Source organism: Lissotriton helveticus, chromosome 7 (genome assembly GCF_964261635.1).
Source record: "Lissotriton helveticus chromosome 7, aLisHel1.1, whole genome shotgun sequence".
NCBI classification, from domain to species: domain Eukaryota; kingdom Metazoa; phylum Chordata; class Amphibia; order Caudata; family Salamandridae; genus Lissotriton; species Lissotriton helveticus.
Genome location: NC_136068.1, coordinates 73774570 through 73798105, shown reverse-complemented (window position 1 = coordinate 73798105; position 23536 = coordinate 73774570). Strand labels below are relative to the sequence as shown.

At 44.9% G+C, this 23536-nt stretch overlaps 1 protein-coding gene across 1 annotated transcript in view; it reads right to left on the bottom strand.

Annotated features, from left to right (window-relative positions):
- The window catches only part of LOC144768939 (uncharacterized), a 707478-nt gene that overhangs the window by 162157 nt on the left and 521785 nt on the right, over positions 1 to 23536 (bottom strand). The window contains exons 7-8 of the mRNA XM_078652943.1: positions 14233 to 14327; positions 10832 to 13760 (exon numbers count right to left, since the gene is read on the bottom strand). Coding sequence (XP_078509069.1) covers positions 10832 to 13760; positions 14233 to 14327 — 3024 coding nt within the window. The remainder of the gene's footprint in view (positions 1 to 10831; positions 13761 to 14232; positions 14328 to 23536) is intronic.

The following is a 23536-nucleotide window of genomic DNA, read 5'->3' as shown; positions in this document are numbered from 1 at the left end:
AAAGGAGTTGCTGTGAGAGCTAGGTGACATGGCAGGGCTCAAAGTAAACTGGGCTAAGTCCTGCCTTTTCCCTACAATAGGGAATAGAGTTGGCCTGCAGGAAACGGATGGGGTGAGATGGGAAAACCGTTACTTGATGTACCTTGGTACACAAATTCATCACACCCCAGAAGACCTATTGGAGGGTAACATTGGGAGAGCCATAAGAGGAGTGAAAAGCAGCTATGACGTTTGGGTAACTCTCCCACACTCTGTGGTTGGCCGAGTAGCTCTTCTTAAAATTATTACACTACCGAGACTGCTGTATTACTTTGGGGTGTTGCCGGTCTGGATCCCAGCAAAATGTTTCGCTTAGCTCAAGTCACTGATCTCGGGCTTTTTGTGGGGGACTGGAAGGCGCAGGGTAGCTCTGGGAGTGCTCATGAGGCCAAGGTCGCATGTGGGACTCTCTGTCCCTGATTTTTCAACCTATTATCTAGAGGCGCAGTTGCAATGGTTCACCAGATGGATAGCAGGCAGACTCATGGGTTAGAAGAGCGGTGCGACGATCTCCAGCCACTGAGACAGCTATCCCAAATTGTGCTAAAGTTCCCCATGCGACTTAACACTTTGCCCATGGAAGTACGAACTGCGCATATGTGCTGGAATCTGAGTTTGAGGCGTGCGCGGATTAAGCGTCCATACGCCCCAAAAATCCAGTTGCTGCTTTGTGAGGCATTGCCTCATGGTGGAACCTGGCGGGTCGGAAACATGGGGAGACCTAGGGCCTCAAACACTAGGGGACTTATTTGAGGAAGGCACCATGCTTCCAATTCGAGGACCTTCAAACGAGATATGGATTACCCGCGGGTGACTTCTTCCTACACTCAGTGCTCACTGCAGCCGTACGAAAGCACTGGAGGGAGGGGATGTCTGAACCGTAGTTGTCATTGGGGTGCCAATACGTGGTGATGGCGATGGGGACACATGTTTATACAGGCGTATGATCCAAGAAATGATACTCCCGTTGACGGCACTGAGACAAAAATGGGAGGCAGACTTAGGAGAAGACATCCCAGACAAAACTTGGGGGGAGCTAGTGGAAAGGAGATGGAAAGGCACCAGGAATGCCAGATTCCAGCTAGTACACTACTATGTCGCACACAGAGCGTATATTACCCCTGCAAAGATTAACAAATATTTTGAGACTCAATCGGCGGCCTGTTTGCGTTGTGTAATGAGAGGAGTGGACTTTTGCCATATGTTCTGGAGCTGCCCACAGATGGGGAATGTCTGGGAGGGAATCACTGCGGTACTGACTGATGGGACTGATAGGGACATAGAGGTAACCCCGACAACCTGCCTGTTACATAGGTTCCCCCATACAGCAAAGAACAAAGTAACAAGCAAGTTCTTGGACCTGAGGCTCTCATTAGCTAAGAGGGACATTGCTATGCACTGTAAGGCAAAAAGTGCCAGAGTATAACTAGATGGCAGACCCAACTTGTTAAATAGGCAGATAGAGAGCCAGAATGCAGGAAGAGAAAAGAGCTAGGAATGAGAAAGCGGAGGAGAGAGCGAGAGAGCGAGAGCGTGGGAGGCACTGGTGGTATCACTAAAGAACCTAGAGGGTATGGGAACAGACGCCCTAGTAGAGGAGGTCCCTTAGAATCCAGGATGAAGAGGGAATGCTAAAGTATAAGAGGGAGTTGGATTTTAACCCCTTCCCACTAATGACAAAGCCAGCTCGTCATGGGCGTTACCTGCGCTACGCGGATGACGAGCTGGCTTTGTCATAAACAAGCCATTTTTCAAATTTTAGCGCACAGCGGGAAAACGCGGTAGCGCGGTAGGGGTTAAGCTACTTAATGTAAGACATGAGTAAACTGGATGTGGACCTATGCTAGATGCACAGGGCCTGTGACCTACGACATGCATACTTGACTGCACGGAACGGTCGCACAATGGGAAGTGGCACGCTTGAGGGGAAGGATGGGAATGGGTGAGCAGCGAGGGGTAACATGCGTTGTTAAGCTCGTGAATTTAGAAGTCCAAAATGCGCGAGGGTTGACGTGTTCAGTTCAAAGAGGCATGCAGGGCATGGCGGACTATATCTCAGGAGGTAATGTTCTAACATTGATTTGTGATAAGTGGATATGTTTTTAAAACCAAATAAAGTTTGCTTATAAAAATGCTGGCGGGGGGGGATGCCTGACTGCTCGGTGCAGTTGCGCCATCAGGAAGTGGGACTCCTAGAGGGAGGGAAGGGTGGGTCCAGGTAGAATGGGGTAACATAGGGTATTAAGTTTACGAGCTAAATAGTGGAAGATTAGACCTGTGTGTCATGGGGTAAATGCAGGAGCTGGAGGAATGGGGGGGCCCTGGCTAGCGGGGCTCTTTTTAGTCAATCAATCAATCAGTCAACTTTATTCGGTTTCAGCATATAAAATCATAAAAGTTATAAAAACGTTAACATTTCCATAAAAGTAATAACACAATTCATCACAAACAAGTTACAATCCACAATAGTACAAATTGATTTAGAGCCAAAAATACAAGATTAGGTGCATGACCCCTTTACCCTCAGATAAAAGTTGTTTAAACGGTTAAAAGAATGAATCTCAAAACCTGCTCTGGAATATGTATATTATAAGTGTAAACATGGACCCGGGCCATTGCTAACATTTAATCTAGGCAATCCCTGGCCTTCACAGCAGATTTCAGATAGCTGAGAACAAAGAAAATACATTCTTCATGCAACATTTGTAAGTAAATAAGGGCAGGATGAGCCTGAGTAAAATTCCTCCTCTTTAAAATCGGAACAATAAAAGTTTTTCGTGGGACTTCATAAAATTTACAAAATAGCATAAAATATAGCAGATCCTGTGAAGACTCCTCGTCGCAGCCACAGGGTGCTAACAAGTGCCCTCTCCTACAACCCCTTGGTATAGCCAACGAAAAATGAAAGGGGTCAAGGCGAAACCTGGTTAATAGGAACCGTTTGTAAATGCTTAAAGAACCCAAGAGATAAGGCTCAGTTGATGGGGTTTTGTTTTCAGCATTAATAATTTACAGACAGTAGGTTTCCTCAACTTCAGCTCTTCCCTCTCGATTTTCCTTGAACTACTAAAGGACTGCCTTATTTATCTCACATCCTTTCTAGTTACAGACTCAGGGTTGGAGTACAAATCAGCTCTACCCAACCTTTCAAAGTTGGTTTTGATATATCTGAGCCAGGGTACGTGGAAGGCACGGTCGAGATTCATACACTCTTTTAAAATCAGTTGACTAGCGGGGCTCCCACACTCAACAAGGTTTTCATCCAAAAAATGAAGGGGCAGAGGGCCAATGTATCACTTAGGTAAGGTACCTCCAATTCTTCATGTACCACTATGTTGGACATGCCCCGAGGAACGCCCAATAAGCGTTTCAAGAATGCGTTCTCTGCAGTTTGAAGATCATTTGTGGTAACATGCCCCCATATTTCACTGCCATTGGAAGCTGTTGCAAAGCTCCTAGCCTGATAAATCTTTAAGAGGGCTACGATAGGTTTCTTTCCTAACTTAGAGGCAAAATTAAAGATAGCTGTATTTACCCGCACCAGGTTTCCCCTCTTTCTTGTTTTAAAGGGCCCGATTTCAACTTCTCGTCCATTACGACCCCCAAATACGAGAAGGCATCAGTGCGGGGTACTTTAGCAGATCCTAACCTAAATTGAAAGGATTTTTTCAGGCGAATGCCGACCAGCATGACATAGGATTTAGAGTCATTAATAGAAAGATCACGGGCCGACATAAAGGCTGAAAATGCGTCAAGCATGGTTTGTATCCCTCTAGCGGTTCTTGAAATAAGGACCGAGTCGTCCGCGTATAGAAGGACTGGGAGACCACGACGGCCGACAAACGGAAAATCTACCCCGTTGATAATAGGGCTTTATCTAAACTGTTGATATATAAATTGAACAAAAAGGGTTCTAGAATTCGGAAATCGAACATGGGCCTTTGTAGCATTATGGAGATATTCCAAAAAAGAAACAATATTCCTGTCTACCCCGATGTCTACCATGGACTGCCATAACTTGATCCTGTTCCCGCGGTCGAGCGGGGCAGACAGATACATGATTGCTCGAAAAATGGTGCCAGAGCGGGAGACCGTGTATTTGTTGAGAATCATGGTTAGATTAAGGCACTGGTCCACAGTCGATGGGCCTGGGCAAAACCATACTGAACGTCTGATAACTAGGAGAGTTCCACTGCACAGCTATTCAACTTTTCTAGGAGCACTCAGCCCACCACCTTAACCACCAAGTCCAACAGCGAGATTGGCCTATAGCATTGTGTGCTATCACAGTCACCCTTTTTAAAAACTGGCACCATGGTTGAGGTAGCCCAGGATGCAGGGCATCCTGAGCTGGCCGCAGTGTTACTTACTGCAGCGAGGACTGGAGCCCAAACGGTTGGGTATGATTTAAAAAGATCTGGGGGAATGCCATCAGGTCCAGGGGCTTTGTTGCTTGTCAGCCCAACTATACCCTCCTCAATCTCTTCTATGCTAAAAACCAGGCCTGAAGGAGCTGCCTCCTGAGTTGACAGGCCTCTAAACTCAACGGGACTCGCGAACATCGTTTCAAAATGGTGCACCCACTCGTCTTCTGTGATATGTGTACCTACACTACTTCCTTCATCATGGTTTATAACAGGGCTATTAATAAAGCTCCAAAACATAGAGCTATTCCTCAATGTACTGGCATCCATTAGCCCTTTCCATGCTTCTTCCTTCAGAGCGGCTTTACGTTTAGCCAATGCCATTTTATAGTCTCTCCGACATGATTTAACCAGTGTCTGATTTCTAGGGCTGCTAATCAAAGCTTCCCTCAACCTCCTTGCTGCTGAGGAACAGGCGGAATCAAACCATCTAGGGGTCTGAATTACTGGGCAGCGGGCCGGGATACTTAAAAGATTGCCTACTGTGCCAGAGATGATGTTGAAAGCACTAATGAGCTCCCCGGAGATGTTCTCGGTGAAGTGCACAGGATTAGCTCCCTAGAACATGCCTCTTTCATGGGCTTGTAGAATACGTCTGGGGAGATCAGAGACCACTTCAGCCTTCTTCTACCATCTGTGGCTCGTAGTGACACCTTTTGGCATGGGCACCCTTTTTGGGCAACAGTAGGGTACCAAGAAGTTCAACCCACAGAGAGTTATGGTCGCTATAGGCACTTGCTTGGATCTTGAATCCCCTAAAAAATGCTTGTACAGATGATGAGATTAGTATCAAGTCTATTAGTGAGCCACCACCTCTCCCTTTAAATGAGGGACAACAACCTTGCTAAAGGGGATCACATAGAGACAAGAGTGACATTAAATCAAATAAGTTAAGGGAATCGTTCAGCAGGTCCCCATTAGTGGCGTGTTCAAAATTAATTCCCCTCACCCGGGGACAGCCTAGATCGGCTAACGTTGCTACCCTGTGATCTCCACATGTGTGAATATTAAAATCCCCAGCAATCATAACATTTTGGAGAGCAGCATTACGGTGTTGCCCAGTAAAAGAGCCTAGCATGATGATGTTACACCCACCCTTGGAGCGTGATGGTGAATTGTAAAAGTTAATAAGACCCAGTTTATTGAACCCCTTACTAAGTACCAAAGACTAAGACTGTATGCACGAGCTCAATGTGGGCAAGACCTCTATCTTGCATTCCACAACTAAGGATATGTAGATTACAAGACCACTCTTTGGCCTGCCTGCAGATGCTGGAACAAAAAAGGACTTATATCCCTCTAAAATTAAACTACAGTCCATCAACCATGTTTCCTGCAAACAAATTAAACAGAATTTCTTGACAAATGCGACCCACAACGAGTCCGTAAACTTATTCGCTAGACCTGCAACGTTCCAGGATATCAAGTTGTTAACATGTTCATCCAAACACCTCTGACTTTGCCGTGGTAAAACCTGCTGAACATTAGGGTTCTTTATATCCAATGCAGAGGAGCCACCAAGTCAGTCAAAAGCATTTGTCGCGGCAAAGGGGGTAAATTGATTTAACAATTCCAGAGAGGGTGGACCAAAATCCTGTTGTCTTAAAGGCATCTTTTCAGTCAATTGAAGCATGCAGAGAATAGCGGACGGTACCTCCTGAGATAATATTTCTGATGTTGAAATGTGATACATAATTATTTATGCAAAATCAAATAACGTTTGTTTAAAAAGAAAAAAGGAATCAGCTGTACAACCTCTTAGACCGCTATCCCGGATTGTGTTCTAGCATGCTTGGCCATACTTACCTAGTAAAACATGATATCAAAACAGAAAGTAGGAAGATAATAAAACTAAGACCCTATAGAATTCCTGCGGCCCGGCGACAGGCCGTACAGCAAGAGGTAGAAACAATGCTACAAGCCGGTATCATTGAACCTTCTTAGAGTGAATGGTTCTCCCGGTAGTACTTGTACCCAAATCCAAGACAGCAGTCTTCCCTTCTGAATAGACTTTCGTCAACTAAACGCCCACTTCAAGTTCGATAGTTACCCCATGCCCTAGGTAGACAAGCCAAGCTAGTAGAAAGACCAGGGGGAGCAAGGGTAATGTCTACTATTGATTTAACTAAAGGGTACTGACAGATACCTCTCAGCCCCACTGCCAAAGAAACAAGCATTTACAATGCAACGGTCTCTCCTTTGCAAATGTTAGAGCTATTGGCATTGTAAATGACAACATTTTTATTTATGTGTTGGTTTTGAAAACAGATAAATAAATGGCATTGCCATTTACAATGCCAATAGCTTAATCTCTCGCAAATGCCACACACAAACATACAGACCCACACACACAGAGCCCCACACACAGAGAGCCCCACACACACACACAGAGCCCCCCCCACACACACAGAGCCCCACACACACACAGCCACACACACACAGCCACACACACACAGCCACACACACAGACACACACAGCCACACACACAGCCACACACACTGCCACACACACTGCCACACAGCCACACACTGCTCCACACACACACACACACAGCCACACACACACCGCAATCTTGATTACCTTCTTGTTTTATCACAACTGTGATCACACATCTCCCATACTGTAACTTCTCGTCGTTGAGTTTTTCCTGTATTTGTTTATCCAACTTGTTTCTCTCATGAACACACTTGCACCATCTCTTGACTTCATTGTTCTGACTCATGAGCCTATGATTTTTGCCCCAGTATTGTTTTATCATTACATGCCCCGATCAACATGCATGTAGCGTCTCATTGCGTGAGCTGTACATCATTTCTTTGCTTCATCGCTGACCCAACTTCCTACCCTTGCCAGCTCATCGTCCACCCTTTGCTCCATTACGGTGTCTTCCCAACGTCCTCTGTGTGCTGCACCTTATCGGTCTTGCCCGGCATCCTCTCAGTCCTCATGACATTCTGTCTTGAATGCCTGCTCAACATTTTCCCAAGGCCCAAAATCTGCCCATTGCCTCAAAATGCCTATTTGCTATCAGCAGCTCAGTGTCGTCAAGCACCTTCCTCATTCATCATCTGACCATGTGGCCATGGCTTCACTTGTTCATCCCAAAATATCTGCATAAACGTCTGTCTGCCACCAGCCCAACATTTTTGTGTTGTTTCCTCTATCCATCCCAGCATTTTCCCAAGGCCTATCTCAGCCTAACATAGATTTCCATTTTTTATTTTCAGACAAGTATACTACTCTTCTGTCTACAATATTATTTGGAAACTTCTCCCATCTTAATTTTTACCTTGTTTTTTCCACCATACATTTGTATGAAATGCATGTATGTGCTACTTTGAAACCTCACATGTTATGGGGTTCTCATGAACCCCTTCTTGGATGGAATGTCACTTGAAAATAGTTTGCAGTGGTACAGGTCCTACCCCACACTTGGTTCCCTAGGCTCAAAACAATGAGCTGTATTTGTTGTAGGATGTAGCAAAGTTTACTTCAAGAAATGCAGAGTAAAGCCATGTTAAATGTGTCATTGTGTGAAGTTTGCAGAGTAAGTGAACACCCATGAACAAGCTTATGCTTGTGTTGCTCCTCAGCTCTGGCACCCCTCTCATGCCTCGCCACACCACCTCGAAGCCCATTTTGTGTGACTAGGCCCTATGGTTGAAGTGGGCAGGATCTAGTTGGTACAACGTTCCTAATCTTTCTTACTTTCACTGAATCAGTTCCCTGTTCTTTTTGTTAACCCCTTCGACGCTGATGACGAGCTCAGCTCGTCATGAGGTACGCCTGTCATACGCTGATGATGAGCTGAGCTCGTCATGTAACGCGGGTTTTGAAAAAACTCAGCACACAGCGGGAAAACCGCTAGCGCGCATGAGGTTAAAGAAACAACTGTCACTGGATGGTTCATTCTGACCTTCGAGATGCCTCTGGATGAAAGGGATGAGGGTCCCCTGTACTTTGATGCCAGAGGAGAAGCAGACTGTGAAAACAAAAAAAAACAGCCTTGTCATATTGCCTATTACCTCAAATAAATGTAAATGTGTGCAGTTGGGTCATCGGCAGACGTAAACGCCGCTTGGGAGCAGTATGTTGGTTTAATTTGTGGGAGGTATTTGAAGCTTTGTGGTGATAAAGCTGTATTTCTAATGGAAACAAATAAAAAAGGTTTGCAATGGGTACAGTCTGATGGCATGTTCTTGAAAATATGAATGCATTGATGGCACTCATTTGATCTGAAACGCTAAATCTCTTTACACATTTTTCAGCATCCCAACTTATATGGTAATGGAGTTTTGAAATAACGATTTGCATACCACAGTGCTTTTTATGTATCTACCTGAAGTCGAAAGGCCCATAAAATAGTTGCAGATCACTATGTTCTTTTTTAGCTACTTGCCTGGGACTGCCGCTCAGTCACTGACCCGACCACATTGCTGGAGTTGGAATAGCAAATCATACTATTCCTAAGTCCAGCGCCACTAGCGCAAGTTGCCCTTTAAAGCGAGTAAGAAGACAAACTAACTTTTGTCCTCTGTCTGTAAAAACGGAACAAATATGGCAAGATAACAAGATTTAAAGGTATTTTTATTGCTCACAAAGGTAATGAGCAATAAAGATGCCTTTAAATCTTGCTATTTTGTCACATTTGCTCCGCTTTCAGAGACTGAGTTCAAGTAGGTTGGAGTTCGGTCGAGGAGATTTTTCAAGGTACTAGTCCTGCAGGACTAGTACAATTTTTTTGATTTTTCGAGCCCTGCAATTGATTAATTCATTTGCTTTGCAAGTATTCTGGCCAGGTCTTGAGCACTTCCCTTACTGAATGATGCTGGGGAACTCCTGGGCCTTGAGTGTTTTCTTCTGTGCTCCTACCCACTTTCTCAGGAGTAACCTCTAAAAACCACATTTCAGATGGGCCAACTAACCTGTACGTGATTGAAGGCCTGCCAGATTGCTGACTCTATCTGCGATAAGACTCTGGCTCATTGCTAATCCAATTAGCACATGAATTCTTTCAGGTTGGTCTTCTATTTTGACGCGTTCTTCTGACTAGGTTCTACACAGTCGTTTTTGTTGTGACCTTTATGTATTCCTTATTAGTATTTACACTTGTCACCCATCTGATTTTCAGGATTCTGTTTTCTAGGATAGTGATTGTTCTGAGCACACCTTTCACAGTACATTCAGAGCATGGCACGAGTTATGGCATGCGTTGTGCTCTCTGTTAACCACCATTGGTGAATTTCAATTGTTTGTTGTGTTTAGATTGTTTTTTTTCAGTGAATTTCATTGCTCTTTTAGGATGCATTTATTTCCCAACCGTGTGGCTATCAGCCAAGCACTGCGTCCAATCCCCTTCCAGCAGGGCCAGAATTTCTCGTAGTCTATCAGCATTAGCGTAGATAAACATTAGCTGGTAAATTACCTTGCTTTTATGTGTTTGAGCCAGAACCATAACACAGTTTTTGTCAGTGCAATTCTTTTTTCCTCATTTAAAAAAAAATGTATTTTATTCGTTTTTTGTAGGTTAACAAAGGACATATCTTATGCAGTTACAATTGTCATATGCAATCTGGGTTACATTATTGTTTCAATAGTATTGCAGTCCGTAATTAATGTGCATCCATAGTTGTGACGTGCCCCAGTTTGGTGTAATGACAGCATTACGGCCATTGTTTAGGACCTCTGCGCATACAATGGTTGAGTGTGATTGCATGTAATGGCGATCTTAGTGTTCATTTACTGAGCATGTGGGACAGATGGGATTGAGAAATTCATTTTTTTAATGGTGCACTTTAGTATTCATATGTGCTGTGCACGCCCTTTGCTTCCCAAACTCGCAAATTAGTTACGAGTGAGAGACGCTAATCAGACAGGTAAGAAACTTGACACAAAGACAAAGCCCTACAATGTAGAAATGGTTGTATGACATTACAACGCATGCTAATAGATCGCATGCCATTACATTGCGGTTTTTATAACGCAAGTCGTTACGACGACTTGCATTGGAGGACGCTGGGCTTAGGAGTAGTATAATTTACTATTCCAACCCCAGTCTACATACAGTAGGGAAGGTGTTGGATAGTAAATTATACTATTCCTTGTCCTAGAGCGCCATCCAGCGCAAGTCGTTGTAACGACTTGCGTTCTAAAAACCGCGATGTAATGGCATCGCGATGTAACGACCGCGTTGTAAACGACGTTTCCCGTAGAAACCAGAGAACATAAGGCAGTCACACAGACACCAACTCACCCGTCCAAACAACCACTTCAGATTTTCTATGCTTTTAAACTTGAGTTCCTCCATCCACTTCATTCTCGTTCAGCTGACCATGCTGCAACATACCACATGAAATAAATCACTCACCGGTCTTCTTTATGGTCTTGCTGTGATCATGAGCTTCTTTCTGTTCTGTTTCTATTGACACTGCATTGTCAGTGTCCATTGGCACTTTCGCTGGCGTTACTGCCGTCTCTTTATTCTTCTTTGTATCCAGAGAAGACTCCTGCTCTGCTCCTTCCTTCATCTTCCCTTTCCAGTGCTGCCTTCTCCTCTTTACAAAATCTGTTGTTGGCCCTAATCTAGGTGCCACACTCGGGTACTTTTCAGGGTTCACCTTTTGTCCAAGCTCCTTCATTAATTCTTTCTCCTGAGGGGTTTTGTATTTGGCCTTTTGCACCAGACCCTTCGCTTTATCCAGTTTGTCTCTGCTTGCCACCTGGTTCTGTCCATCTTTCGCTGCCTTACTTTCAAGGCGTCGCTTTCCTTTCCCTGTCCCCTCCACCTCTGTTTTTTTGTGCATGGAATGCCCCACGTCTTCCTCTCCTGCCTCGGTCTTTGTTGTTTCTCCTGTTTCATTTCCTGCCTCCTCCTCTATGTCTTGCTCTTCCTTCTTCCCCGCCTCCTCTGCTTTCATTGTTTTCAACCACAATTCCATGTCCTGAATTGCTTTGACAGCTGTCAGCTTCATTGCCTCTTGTTCTGCAGCTTCAGAGTCTTTCATGTCTGCCATTGCCACCTCTTCCACTCCTTGTGTGTCTTGCTGTCTTTTCTTTGCTGCCGCCTTAGCTAAAAGAGTACACACCTTTTGTTTGGTGCCCTTTATTTTTTGGCCCGATGCATCCATTTTTTCTTCGCTCAACACTATTGTTGTTAATGTCTTAGCAGCATGCGTCTCCTTTTCTGCTGCCTTCACTCTTTTTTTAGCACGTGCTATATTTATCATCTTCTTCGTCTTTGTAATCACTTTTATTTCCTGAAATTCCAACTTTTCAGAGCCTTTCTTTTCTGTGTCGGCAGCTTCCCTTGCTAGTTCATGTATTCCATTCTGTGCTAACTCCCTTTCTCTTTCCTTCTTCGCATGCAACTTTTCTGCAGCCTGTTTATTTGCCTCCTCTTGTATATCTGCAGCCTTCCTCACTGCCTTTTTTCTTACATTCGGCCTTTCATTAAGTATTTTTTCTGTGTCCTGTCGTGCCTCCACCATTTCCTCATTCTCCGTATCCCCCGTCTCACTGGCCTCGTTTTCGTCCTTTAGGCTTCTAACACGGCCCACTTTCTTATTTGTCTCTGGCTCAGCATCTTCCGTTTCCCGATTTAGCTCTGAGATCTCGGAAAGCGGCTCCTCCATCTCGGGACTGTCTCCTAGCAACGCCCCCTTCTTGTTCTCTGCCACCTGTTGCATGACTTCACTGGCGGCCTCGTGCACCATCACCTCTGCCATGTGTGGGTCTCCCAGGCGGCTTTGCACACTGTCCATCTCTTTCGCCACTTCCTCTGCCCACTCCAGTCCTTTTCTATGGCTCGTCTTGAACTGATGCAACACAATGTCTTGTATCACCTTTATGTTTAGTGTAGCTCCACTTTGAGGGATTGCCTGAGTTGCCTCCATTTCTTCTTCTTCAATTAATTTTCCAGCAGTCACCGGTGCGACAGTATTGGCCATTGCCCTTGATGTCTTCAGGAGGCCTCGTAAAGATCCTTCCCTTATAGCATCCTGCTGTGCTGTTACCACTATCTCGACTCCTCCGTTGTAGTGTCTGTGACCCTTCGTCCTAGAGACAGCCCCTTTCACATTCACCGTATACTTCACTCCATTTCCAAAGATGCCTTCAGTCTGTACCCTTTCACCAGGGGTCCTGTGTGCCAGCACACGCCTCCCTCGAAGTCCAGGAGCTGCCAACCCCTCTTGATGTTTCCTTCCCAGTGGCAGCTCTGCAGTCTCTTGCCAAGATCCGTCCTTGCGTGTCGCCCCCTGTGGTGGCACTTGCAAGGGGTCCTTCGGCACTAAGTGGGGCGCCCTCTTAGGAGGGACCCCTGATTGGACCACCGACAGCCACGCGGCCTTGTGCCTACCTGTGTTTGCTGGTGGCGGCTCCTGTGCGGTGTGAGCCACAGCTAAGCCTGATGTCTTCCTAGCTTGCTTAGGCGTGGGCTGCATTTTTATTGTCCTGCGCATGACGTGTTTGGCGTCCACGGCTCGGAGCGGCATTGTTGTTGTCTTGGGTGCGGCGCGTGCAGGTGTCTCGTGCGTCACCACCCGACCTGGAACCAAAGGCACTCTGCTCCTTGGTAGGCCGTGTTCCGCATCCGGGGCTGGTGTCATTCTGGCCCATATTCCCGCCAACATGTCTTTAACCAGGGGTACCGGCAACCCTGTCTCCTCCTGTGATGTCTCCGGCCAGATCTCTGAAGTCGCCTCCGGCTCTGGTGGTGTTCGGGGGTCTTCTTCTGCAAACAGCCCCCTCGGAAGGGCACTTCCCCGTGGAGCGTCCTGTGGGCCTGGTGACGACGTCATCAGCCGGCTCTCGGCCATTTCCCCCTGGGACACGCGCAGGTCCGGCGTAGATGTTACGCCGTTGTCCGTCTTCGATGTTAGTAGCGGACCAACGGCCACCGAGACCTGCGTCAGCATCAGCACGCCGTGGACGGTGGTTTTTCCTACGGCTGTACTGATGTGTGTCGTTCCCAGGGGGTCGGTCAAGCGGGCCAGTGACCGATGCTGATGGTGTTTTCGAACATCGTCACTTTCCCAATGTCGCCTCCACGGGTACCCTTCCTTTGATGAGTGGTCTGCCACCAGGTGTGCCGCCAGTTCGATGTTCCTGGTGGCAGAGTCCTCGTTTGCGGCGTGGGCAATCACATCGGCCAGGTCTTGGGCCGATGGCGAGGGTGCGAGGGGTCTCTCCCTCTCAAAAGGCAGCATTTGGATGTTATCAGGCGCCAGCGCCTCTAACGCCACCTTTTGAACGAGATCCTCAAGACCCCTGTGCTGGTCGGCGGGGCACGCAACCCTCTAGGAAAAAAATAAAGAAAAACAGGAAACATATGAAGGTGGTCAGGCAGGATGAAGGAAGACAGAACAGTAGTAAGAAGGGATGACAGGAAGTGGGAGAGAGAGTAAGGACACCGGAAATGGGTCTTTGTCACAGAGGAGAGGAAGGAAATTGAGGCAGGCAATGGTAGCTTAGAGAAGAGGTAAAGAGAAGGAAAAGAGAAAGAAAAGTGAGTCAGAAGGTCAGAGAGTCAAAGGAAGGTCAGACATAGATGTGGTATAATGTGCCAAGATGGAGGTAATGAGAATCACTGCTGCTGCTTTTGTTACAGGGGCCCATATTGCAGCAGTGTTCAAAAAAGAATGCAGGGTGGGTGTGTTGTTGTAATTTGTGCGCAGGAAGTAGACGTACTGGGCCACATGGCAGGCATATTGGTGGATCACATGCAGTTAGAGGCGGGTGGTACCCATTGGGTGGGCCTAAGGGGCTTACCTTGATGTAATATTGCCCACTCGAACACCGGTACTCCGCAAACTTGCAGAAGGAATCGAACCATGGAGGCGACTCCATCTCGCTGCAGATTCGGCCTGGAGCACGAAGCAAGCCAATAGGAAAACAACAAGAACAGAGCAGAAATTATTAAAGACCAGTACAGCTGAATGAGACGAAGAAGAACAAATGTAAATGGACTTGATGCTACAGAGAAAAGATCAACAGGTAAAACAGTAAGTCCATTCTAGAGTTAATAGCAGGTGCCACTGGCCCATCAAGTATACAGTCAACATTTTGCACTTTCAATACAGTAGCTACAACCTTAATAGAAAAGGCACAATTGTCATCTGATAGAATAACCACACTCAGAAATAAAGGAAAAAGTCAGCATGCAAAATTATTCAGACATTGACAGAGTCAGCTGTAATTCGTTTAGAAGTAGAGGTCAAAATAAAGCACTTATACAGCCACATGCATCAAGCGATTTAGGAATCGCAAACGGTGCGAATCGCTAAAATCGTCAGTTTGCGATTCCTAAATCACTATTTGGGATGCATTTAACAAAAATACAAGAAATCGCTATTTTTTGCGATTTCTAAAAATGCGATTGCATTTAAGGAATCGCAATTTGCGATTCCTTAAATGCAATGCATGACACCTTTAACAATTGCGAATTCGCAATTAGGAGGGAAAAAACTACCATGAGGTAGGACCTCATGGTAATTTGCGAAAATACTAAAAAATGCATTTTATTGCTTTTTTCAAACTGTCATGTTGTGCTCACACATGCCCTTAGGGCATGTGTGTGCACAACATATGTGCATAGATTGATTTCAGGGGTGCAACAGGGTGTCCTTTGGACACCCCTGCACCCTTGAAATCGCAATCTCAATTTGCGATTAGCTAATTGCGAATCGCAAATTGAGATTGTCTTCCCATTCATTCCTATAGGCCTTTTGGCCCATAGGAATCAATGGGAAGGGATTCTTAATTGCGATTCGCAAATAGTGAATCGCAATTAAGGAATAATAAGGAATCGCTAATAAAATTGCGATATTTTGCTGCATTGCCGTTTGCGATTCCTTAATTGCGATTTCTTAATTTTCGCAATTAAGGAATCGCAAACGGCAACAATGATGCATGTACCTGATAATCCTGATTGGAGATAATGAATTTGAAGCAGAAACATCCTGCAGGATGAGAAGTGATAGAATTATATTATTCGAACAAAGAAAGGATCAATAGAAATACAACAAACCAAGCTCTCCCAAGGGAAAAGGGCATTTCAATTGGCAAGGGTGACTGCAATGGCTTACTCTTTGGAGAAAGGTTTATTAAAGCACTAGGAAAGTACTATAGACCAGAATTATCAACGCCTCTCTTATGCAAGGCACCATGTCGGACTGTCTAAAAAGTGGACAAGTCACACCTATACTAAAAAAGCCAGATGCAAATCACTCTGATCCCAACAATTTTCGGCCCATTTCGAGTACCCCAACCTTAGCCAAGCTCCTGTAAAAATGTGTTCATCAGCAACTCTGCAATCACCAGCACCAACTCCTCGACCACTACCAAACTGATTACAGACCAGGTCACAGTACTGAAACCGCCATGGTCCCCATTGTCGACCATGCTTTATGCTTTCTCGATTATAATGAATCTTGTCTTTTAATCCTTCTTGACCTATCATCAGGGTTTACACAGTCAAACATGAAACCCTCCTGAACCTCTTGGAACTTAGGATGGTTCTCTATGGTACTGTCTTAAAATGGTTCTGCTCATTCCTACAAAACAGATCTCAACGAGTCCTACTCAATCATGACTTATCTGATCAGACACCATTCACTATCAGCGTTTCCCAAAGTTCTTCACTTTCGCCCACCCAGTTTAATATTTACATGGAACCCCTAACTGAAATCCTCAAACGCTCCCAACATCTCCTACCATATGTACGCTGATGATAAGCAAATGTACATGAAGATTACCACTCCTAACGACATCAGCACTCTCAATAACATCTTGAACAAAACTCAATACTGGTTAACACTTAACCACCTCAAACTTAACCTTCCTCAAAACGGAATTCCTATTAATCTCGCCTCCCAAACCCACCTCTAACATCAAAGACTGGCTCCCACTACTCACTGCCTTGAACTGTACCCCACATATTGTTGATTCAGCAAAATCCCTAGGAATAACACTAGACAACAACCTCTCCATGATGAATCACATTAGCTCCACAACCAGAGGGGCCAATTTCTTAAGAAAACTCCAGCCTTTCCTGCCCAATGTAGATCTAAAGATGGCGGTTCAGGCTCTTGTGATCTCCAAACTTGACTATGGGAATGCTACCCTTGTTTGCCTACCGAAAATAAAACTAGCACTGTTGAGGGCTACCATCCATGCTGCTACACGGCTCATCACAGTCGTAAAGAAAAATGATCACATCACCCCAGCCCTCCACTCTCTGAACTGGCTACCATATGAATCTAGGATCCACCTAAAAATAGCATGCATGACATACAAAGCCATCCACCACAACACTCCTCGCTACCTGGCTCAGAAACTGGTGCTATCCAGAAGGAATAGAGCTTCTCATAGTACATTCTCCCTACTGTTGAAACCCCCAAAATTTCACCCAAAAAAACATATAAGGGATCTTTCTCTGGACTTGCCCCAAGAATTTGGAACTCTCTTCCCCCAGAGATCAGGACCATCCCTTCATTCGTTCTTTTAAAAAACAAAGTAAAAATGAGACTACTGAATAATCTCCTTCTTATCTGAGGCGACTATCCATGCCAATTTGATTTCTTTGCTGGTGTTTTCACTATGTCTCTTTGTATTATCTTTTCATGCTGTATATTCTATATTTTGGTCCTTGTATATTTGATGCTATTAATCAAGTTGTACAGCGCTCTGACCCCAACATTTTGGTCATGTTCATGCTTTATAAAACTTTATACATAAAAAAATAAAATAAAATATATTTCAATTTTCTCAGCCTTCAGCAGGGCTCAATCTAACATGGGGCGCATGTTTGGTTGTAGAGTTTTCGCCCAGGCTGGCGGGATGTCACTGACTGCCAGCCGTGGACAACAGAGGTCCTAATATCTTCTTCCCATAAAGAGGCCGAAGTACATGTTCACGTGGCGGCAAAGGCAGATTACAGACAGGTGGAAACCATGGTAAGAGTTCCTATTCCTCTTGTTTCTTCCACTGTAAAGGTCGGGGGACGATTACAGATTTTCAGCCAAAACTGGAGTTTAATAACAAACGACCCATGGATACTCAATACCGTAAGTGATCTCAAGATAGATATTACCCTCACACCTTATCAAACACACCCACCCAGAGAGTAGATCCTAGATCAAGAACAATCAGAAGTAGTAGAACTAGAGGTGATCCAAATGTTACAGAAAGGTGCCATTCACCAAGTCTGAAACACCAGGGGCGGTTTCAAGAGTACAATCTTTTTAGTAAAGAAAAAGGACATGGGGTAAACCTAAGACAGATGAACGCTTTTTAAGTATATAGACACTTCAAGATGGAGGGTATCCATCTTTTGAGAGACACCCTACGAGAGAAAGATTGGCTTGTGAAATTGGATCTCAAGGATGCTTATTTCACAACACCAATGGGCTACAACTCAGAAATATTTAAGGTTCTCATGGAAGGGCACAATTTACCAGTTCAGCTGTCTCTCCTTTGTCCTATCATCAGCTCCTTGGTACTTCACCAAAGTTCTAAGACCTGTAGTAGCCTTTCTAAGAAAAAGGGGTGTCCGGATTATAATCTACCTAGACGATATGATGATCATGTCACAGAGTCAGGAAAAATTACTAATACACATGAAATGGACAGTAGACCTCTTAGACGGACTATGTTTCATTGTCAACACAGAAAAGTCTGTAACAACTCCTACTCAGAATCTAGAGTTCCTAGGTTTTAAGGTGAATACCATTACCAACCAATTACAATTACCCTTAAAAAATTGACAAAAATAAAGAAAGGAAGTAGCCCATTTCCTTTCAAAGGCTACTCTGAGTCTAAGATCCTTAGCAAGAGTGGTTGGCCTTCTGTCCTCTTCTATCCAAGCTGTTTCACCAGGTTCTTTACACTACAGGGACTGCAGAGATTAAAATCCTTGGGTTTAAGGAAGGGGCTATGGTACTCAGACGAGATCCCCTTGTCTCAAGAAGCACAAGAGGATCTTCTGTGGTGGTGGAACAATCTGGACAGTTGGAATGGCAAGGCAATCTTCGGGAATGTCCCATATTTCTTAGTAGAATCAGACGCAAGCAACCTAGGTTGGGGTGAGAGAATAGGTTTGACAGAGACAGGAGTTAAATGGTCTAAGGAGGAACGTCTACTTCACATAAATTGTCTAGAGATGATGGCTGATTTAAACGCACTGATTAGCTTCAAGTCATCCATAAAGAACAGCGTAGTTCTCTTGAGACCGGACAACTTCACAGCTGTGTCCTATATCAATCGCCTAGGGGGCGCAAGGTCCAGAACACTCGCCAATATGGCTAAGGAAATTTGGTATTTTTCCTGGACTCAGAAAATTTTACTAAAAGCAGAGTTCATTCCTGGTCACTGGAATATAAGAGCAGATTGGAACTCAAGGTTTCTAAGGGACTCGAGCGACTGGAAACTGAATCCAAAGGTTTTTCAAAAGATTCAGAACCTATGGGGCCCCATCCAAGTGGATCTGTTCGCTAGCAGATTAACATATCAAGTAGAAGACTACTTCAGTTGGAGACCAGACCCCAAAGCGATGGGGGTAGATACTCTATTTCAAACATCGGACATGGGGAACTGTTATGTTCCTCCCCCTTTCCCTCTAATACAGAGGGTATTATTGAAAACACGGAGAGAGAATTACAAGATAAGTTTGGTAACTCCCTTTTGGGATATACAGGTATGGTTTCCCGGGGTTCCTGGAACTTGCAATAGATTTCCCACGTTTAGTTCCTGCTAATTTAGACCTTCTCTTTGGACAAAAAGGGGAGCAACATCTTCTCTTACCAGTGGCGTAACAAAACTTGAGGGGGCCCACCTGCACAGCACATGAAGGGGGCCCCCTCCGACCATACTTAGGAGCTCTGCTGACAGGGTACTGGGCTGAAGGACCCCCTGGAGCTCGGGGCCCCCGCACCGCAGGGGCCTTTGTTATGCCCCCGTCTCTTACTAGAAGGAAACATGAACCTTCTTTTTGGCGGTTTTCAGGTGATCAAGCAGATACTCAGGCCTTCCATGAGAGGCTAAAAGCCTACTGGATGAGTAATGGGCACCAGGAACAAGAAAAAGATATACTGGTGTATGCAAAAAATAGTCTAGTTGGTGCATGTAACAAGATTTTGGTCCTGTGGATGCCCCTATATTTATATAGCCAATTTCTTAGCGGAGTTATTTAGATTAGGCCTTTGCTATTGAACTGTTAACTGTTATAGATCAGGAATTTCGGCTGGACACTCACTGATTAATGAATTTTCAGTTGGTAGCGATCCCTTGATCCGAAGAGTATTGAAAGGGATAAGACTTAAATGCCCTCCTATGGCTAGATATCAATCCTTATGGAACGTCAATCTTATATTTGACTTATTTATGTATTGGCCTAACAACCCTTTACTATCTAGAAAACAGTTGTCTATGAAATTAGCTACTCTTCTCTGCCTTATATCCTTCAGAAGAGTATCTGATGTTAGAGCATTAGAAATTTACAACAGATTTTTTCCCCCAGACAGGGGTCCAATTTGACTTACGTAGATGAACCAAAACAATGTCTGAGTGTATTGTTTACCCTTATTTTAATGATTTTAAAAAAACTCTGCATTGTTAATTGGTTGAATGCTTACTAAAGTGTTAAGTCTGTTGTTAGACCAGTTGGTGAAAATCAGTTGCTGATTTCTTTTGTCAAGCCTTTTAAAGCTATACCAGCAGCTACTATCTCCAGATCGGTAAGAACCATTATGTCTGAAGCTGGAGTGGATTGGACTAAATTTGGAGCACACTCAAAGCAAGTCAAAATAGCTTTATTCGACAGATTTGTCATAAAAGCACAACATACATACACACACGATTTAAAATAATAAATATTACAAATTTTTAAGAACAATTTAAGAAAATATTAAACCTCATATAACTGCTAGATAAAGATCTTGTTAAAATTGATAAGATAAGTACATAAATCAACAATATTCCTCAAGTATTTCCTACCCCAGTTCATTGTAAAAAAATGGGATACAAAAATGACATTAAAAAGATTAGATCCATAAACAGCCCTAACAAAGTGCCTTAGCCCGGATAGACCAGGCCCATGCCAAAAATTTGGCTACTGCAGTTGCTATTAATGGAGATGAATCCGGTGATAGTACTCTCAGCGCCTCTCCATGCCTACCAAAGCCAAATAATTTACAGATAGGTATTACCCACATAGCATGGGGTTTCTTATACAAAGGGCAAAAAAACAACAGATGACTAATTGTTTCTTGTTCTTCATGACATTTTGGGCACACCTTCTCAACCACCCCTGTCCATTTACTAGTGAATGACCTGACAGGTAGTGTACCGACCCTCAATTGGAAATACAGCTTTCTGTCAAATGGTTTTTCAATAGAATCCCAATATTGTTCTAGTGCAGGCCTAATCTTAAATTCAAGGAATTGGCCAGTCAAATGCCTTGTTGAGCCATTTGTGCATGCTGTAATCATGATCTTGTCCCAATATATCTCCTTCAAGATCTTCTTAGAAGGAAATGATGCATTGAGGGGATCGGCCCACAAGTCACTCAAACCTAGATTTTCCAGCAACGCCCTGATCTCTCTCAGCCATCTAATCTTATGAAATTGATCGGTGACCATTACATCTTTGAGGCCCGTGGCGTAGTGGGCAAGCTCAGCCGTACACCACAGTCTTCGCCAATACAAGAGAGGTCGGAGTTTTAAACACGTCCGCAGGGACTCTATATGTTCCAGGTGCTCGTCCTGGTGTTATGGAATTTATTGCCCTATCCACGTCCGCTAGTGTAAATATCCCGCTTGAGAAATAGCAGTAGAAGTAGGGATCCATGCTCACCTCGTCCCCCAGAGAAGCATACTGGGGTTCGAAGTGTTCAACCCATGAATGATGGTCAACATTGTTTTGTGGGGGATCAGGACACCCCCCCCCCGTCCCACTTATATGTGTCCCAAAATATTTTAGGATTCCTGGACACACATGCCTCCTTGAGCTCCTGCCATCTTGCCTGGTCCAAGAGCTTTTTTGCTTCTTTAACTGCCTTTCTATAGGAGTCACGTGCCAGCCTTACTTTTACTGAGTCCCTGGTACCTAGTGCTGACCCTAGTGATCTCCGCACAGTGCGACATTTCTCATTAAACCACCCTTCCACTTTCTTACGCTTGACACTATTGAAATTAATAGGTTTACAGAAGAATAGTTTTAGCCGGTCAAAGAGGGCAGTGTGTGTCGCTGTAACACTAGACAACGAGAGCTGGCTGTCCTCACCAGTTCCCCACTCTTCCACTACCCTGTCCACCTCCTTGTTCATGGCTAACAAAGCATCTGGGGAATCAGAAACATGTCTCCATTTCAGGTGCCGCATGTCATTGGTTAATGCCAATTCACTACCCCCACCTCTATCCTAGGTGGTATTGCTTCTCCAAACAGTCCGATTACCGTAACTATAAGTGGGTCATGATCGCTTTCAACACGATTCGTAACGACCATGTCCCTTACGAACTGCCACAAAGGTAGACTTACAAGGACATAATCAATGCGGCTCGACCTGGCCCCATTATTAAAGGTGTCAGCCCCCTGCTTATCTGACAATGTATGCCCGTTTACGGCCCTCAACTGCTGGCCTACACACATCCCCTTTAGTTGGACGGCTGCCTCCGTCCACTTCTTGATTGGTTCGATCTCTAGGGTAGGTATGCCCCATTTCGTGTCTTTGTCCTCCGTGAGGGACTGATCCTCCAACCCCAGTGGTTCGAACGTGGTGTTGATGTCCCCTACTACTATAGCATCAGTACCCCTCGGCATACCGTCCAACAACATCTCCAGGTCTGCTACAACCTCTGAGCTTCTCCCACCTTTGAGGCCTCTTGCATAAACATTAAAAATACACAATTTAGGGCCATTCACTGGGGTAATTCTTATCTGGAGTATATCTATGTTATTGGTATGAACTTGAGATACTTTGCAGCACAATGTCTGCCGAACCCAAACCGTCAGGCCCCCCATTGCTCTGCCCTTTGTTGTTTAATCGCAGAAACTTGGAATGTGAGATACCCCAGTCGAAACACGGGTTCTATCGCCTATGTCTCCTGTAGGAGACATATATCGTGGGATTCAATAAAGTCTGACCATTCAGGGAGTACTACCTTAGAGCCCAGTCCTGCAGCGTTCCAAGATAGCAGCGTCACATTTTCGGCCCTGTAGGTCCCACAGTCGACTGGCACCAGATCCCCTTGTTGCCTAAGGAGCTGGCCCGGACTAGAAATCTGCTCCAAAATTGGTGGCAATCCCTTAACCCCTGCGCCTCTAGGGGATTTTGTGCTCCTCTCCACAGGTATAATGCAGGATGTATGCCCACCTAGCGAAGTAATAGTAGAACTGGATACAGCATCCCCTAGACCACCCGATTCGTGACCAAGGATAGGTGGGTCGACAGCATTCACGTCACATACTGGGCTCTGGTAGCTAGGGGCAGCTTTACGTCAATCGCACTCATCTAGGTCAGATAGTACATTATACCTATTTGCTGTGCGAATTCCAAACCTACACTCAGGACCTTAGACAAGCCCACCTCTTCCTCCCTGGCCATTCCAAGAACCTTGGGAAAAAACTGGGTAGAAGTAAGTTAGCGTGAATGGCTTAATGCAAGAGTCGGTACCCGGATAATCCCAGCTACAGATGTGATCAACAACTCTACGGTCTCTAAAGTTTATAATAACACTATCCCCCTTTGTATCTTTGTGTCTCTTCCCAACCCAATCCACCCTTCTTGCAAATAAGATTTCGGCCAACATCCCAGGGGGAAGAGACCGATTGGCATTGAGCCAATATATGCACTTATTTTTCAAGTCTGGGTAATCCTCTTGTTGGCCTGGTCTTAGTAGTGGTACCCCCGTCAAAATGCACACATAGGGGGCAGAGGCTGGGGGGAGATCTATACGTGGGAGACAGTCCGTTAATGGATCACTGTTCACCTGTTTGTTACAGCCTGGTTTATAAAGCCCCGAATTTGTACCCCCCTTTCCAAAACCTTCACCACCCGTAGGTTGTACACCTTTAGTTA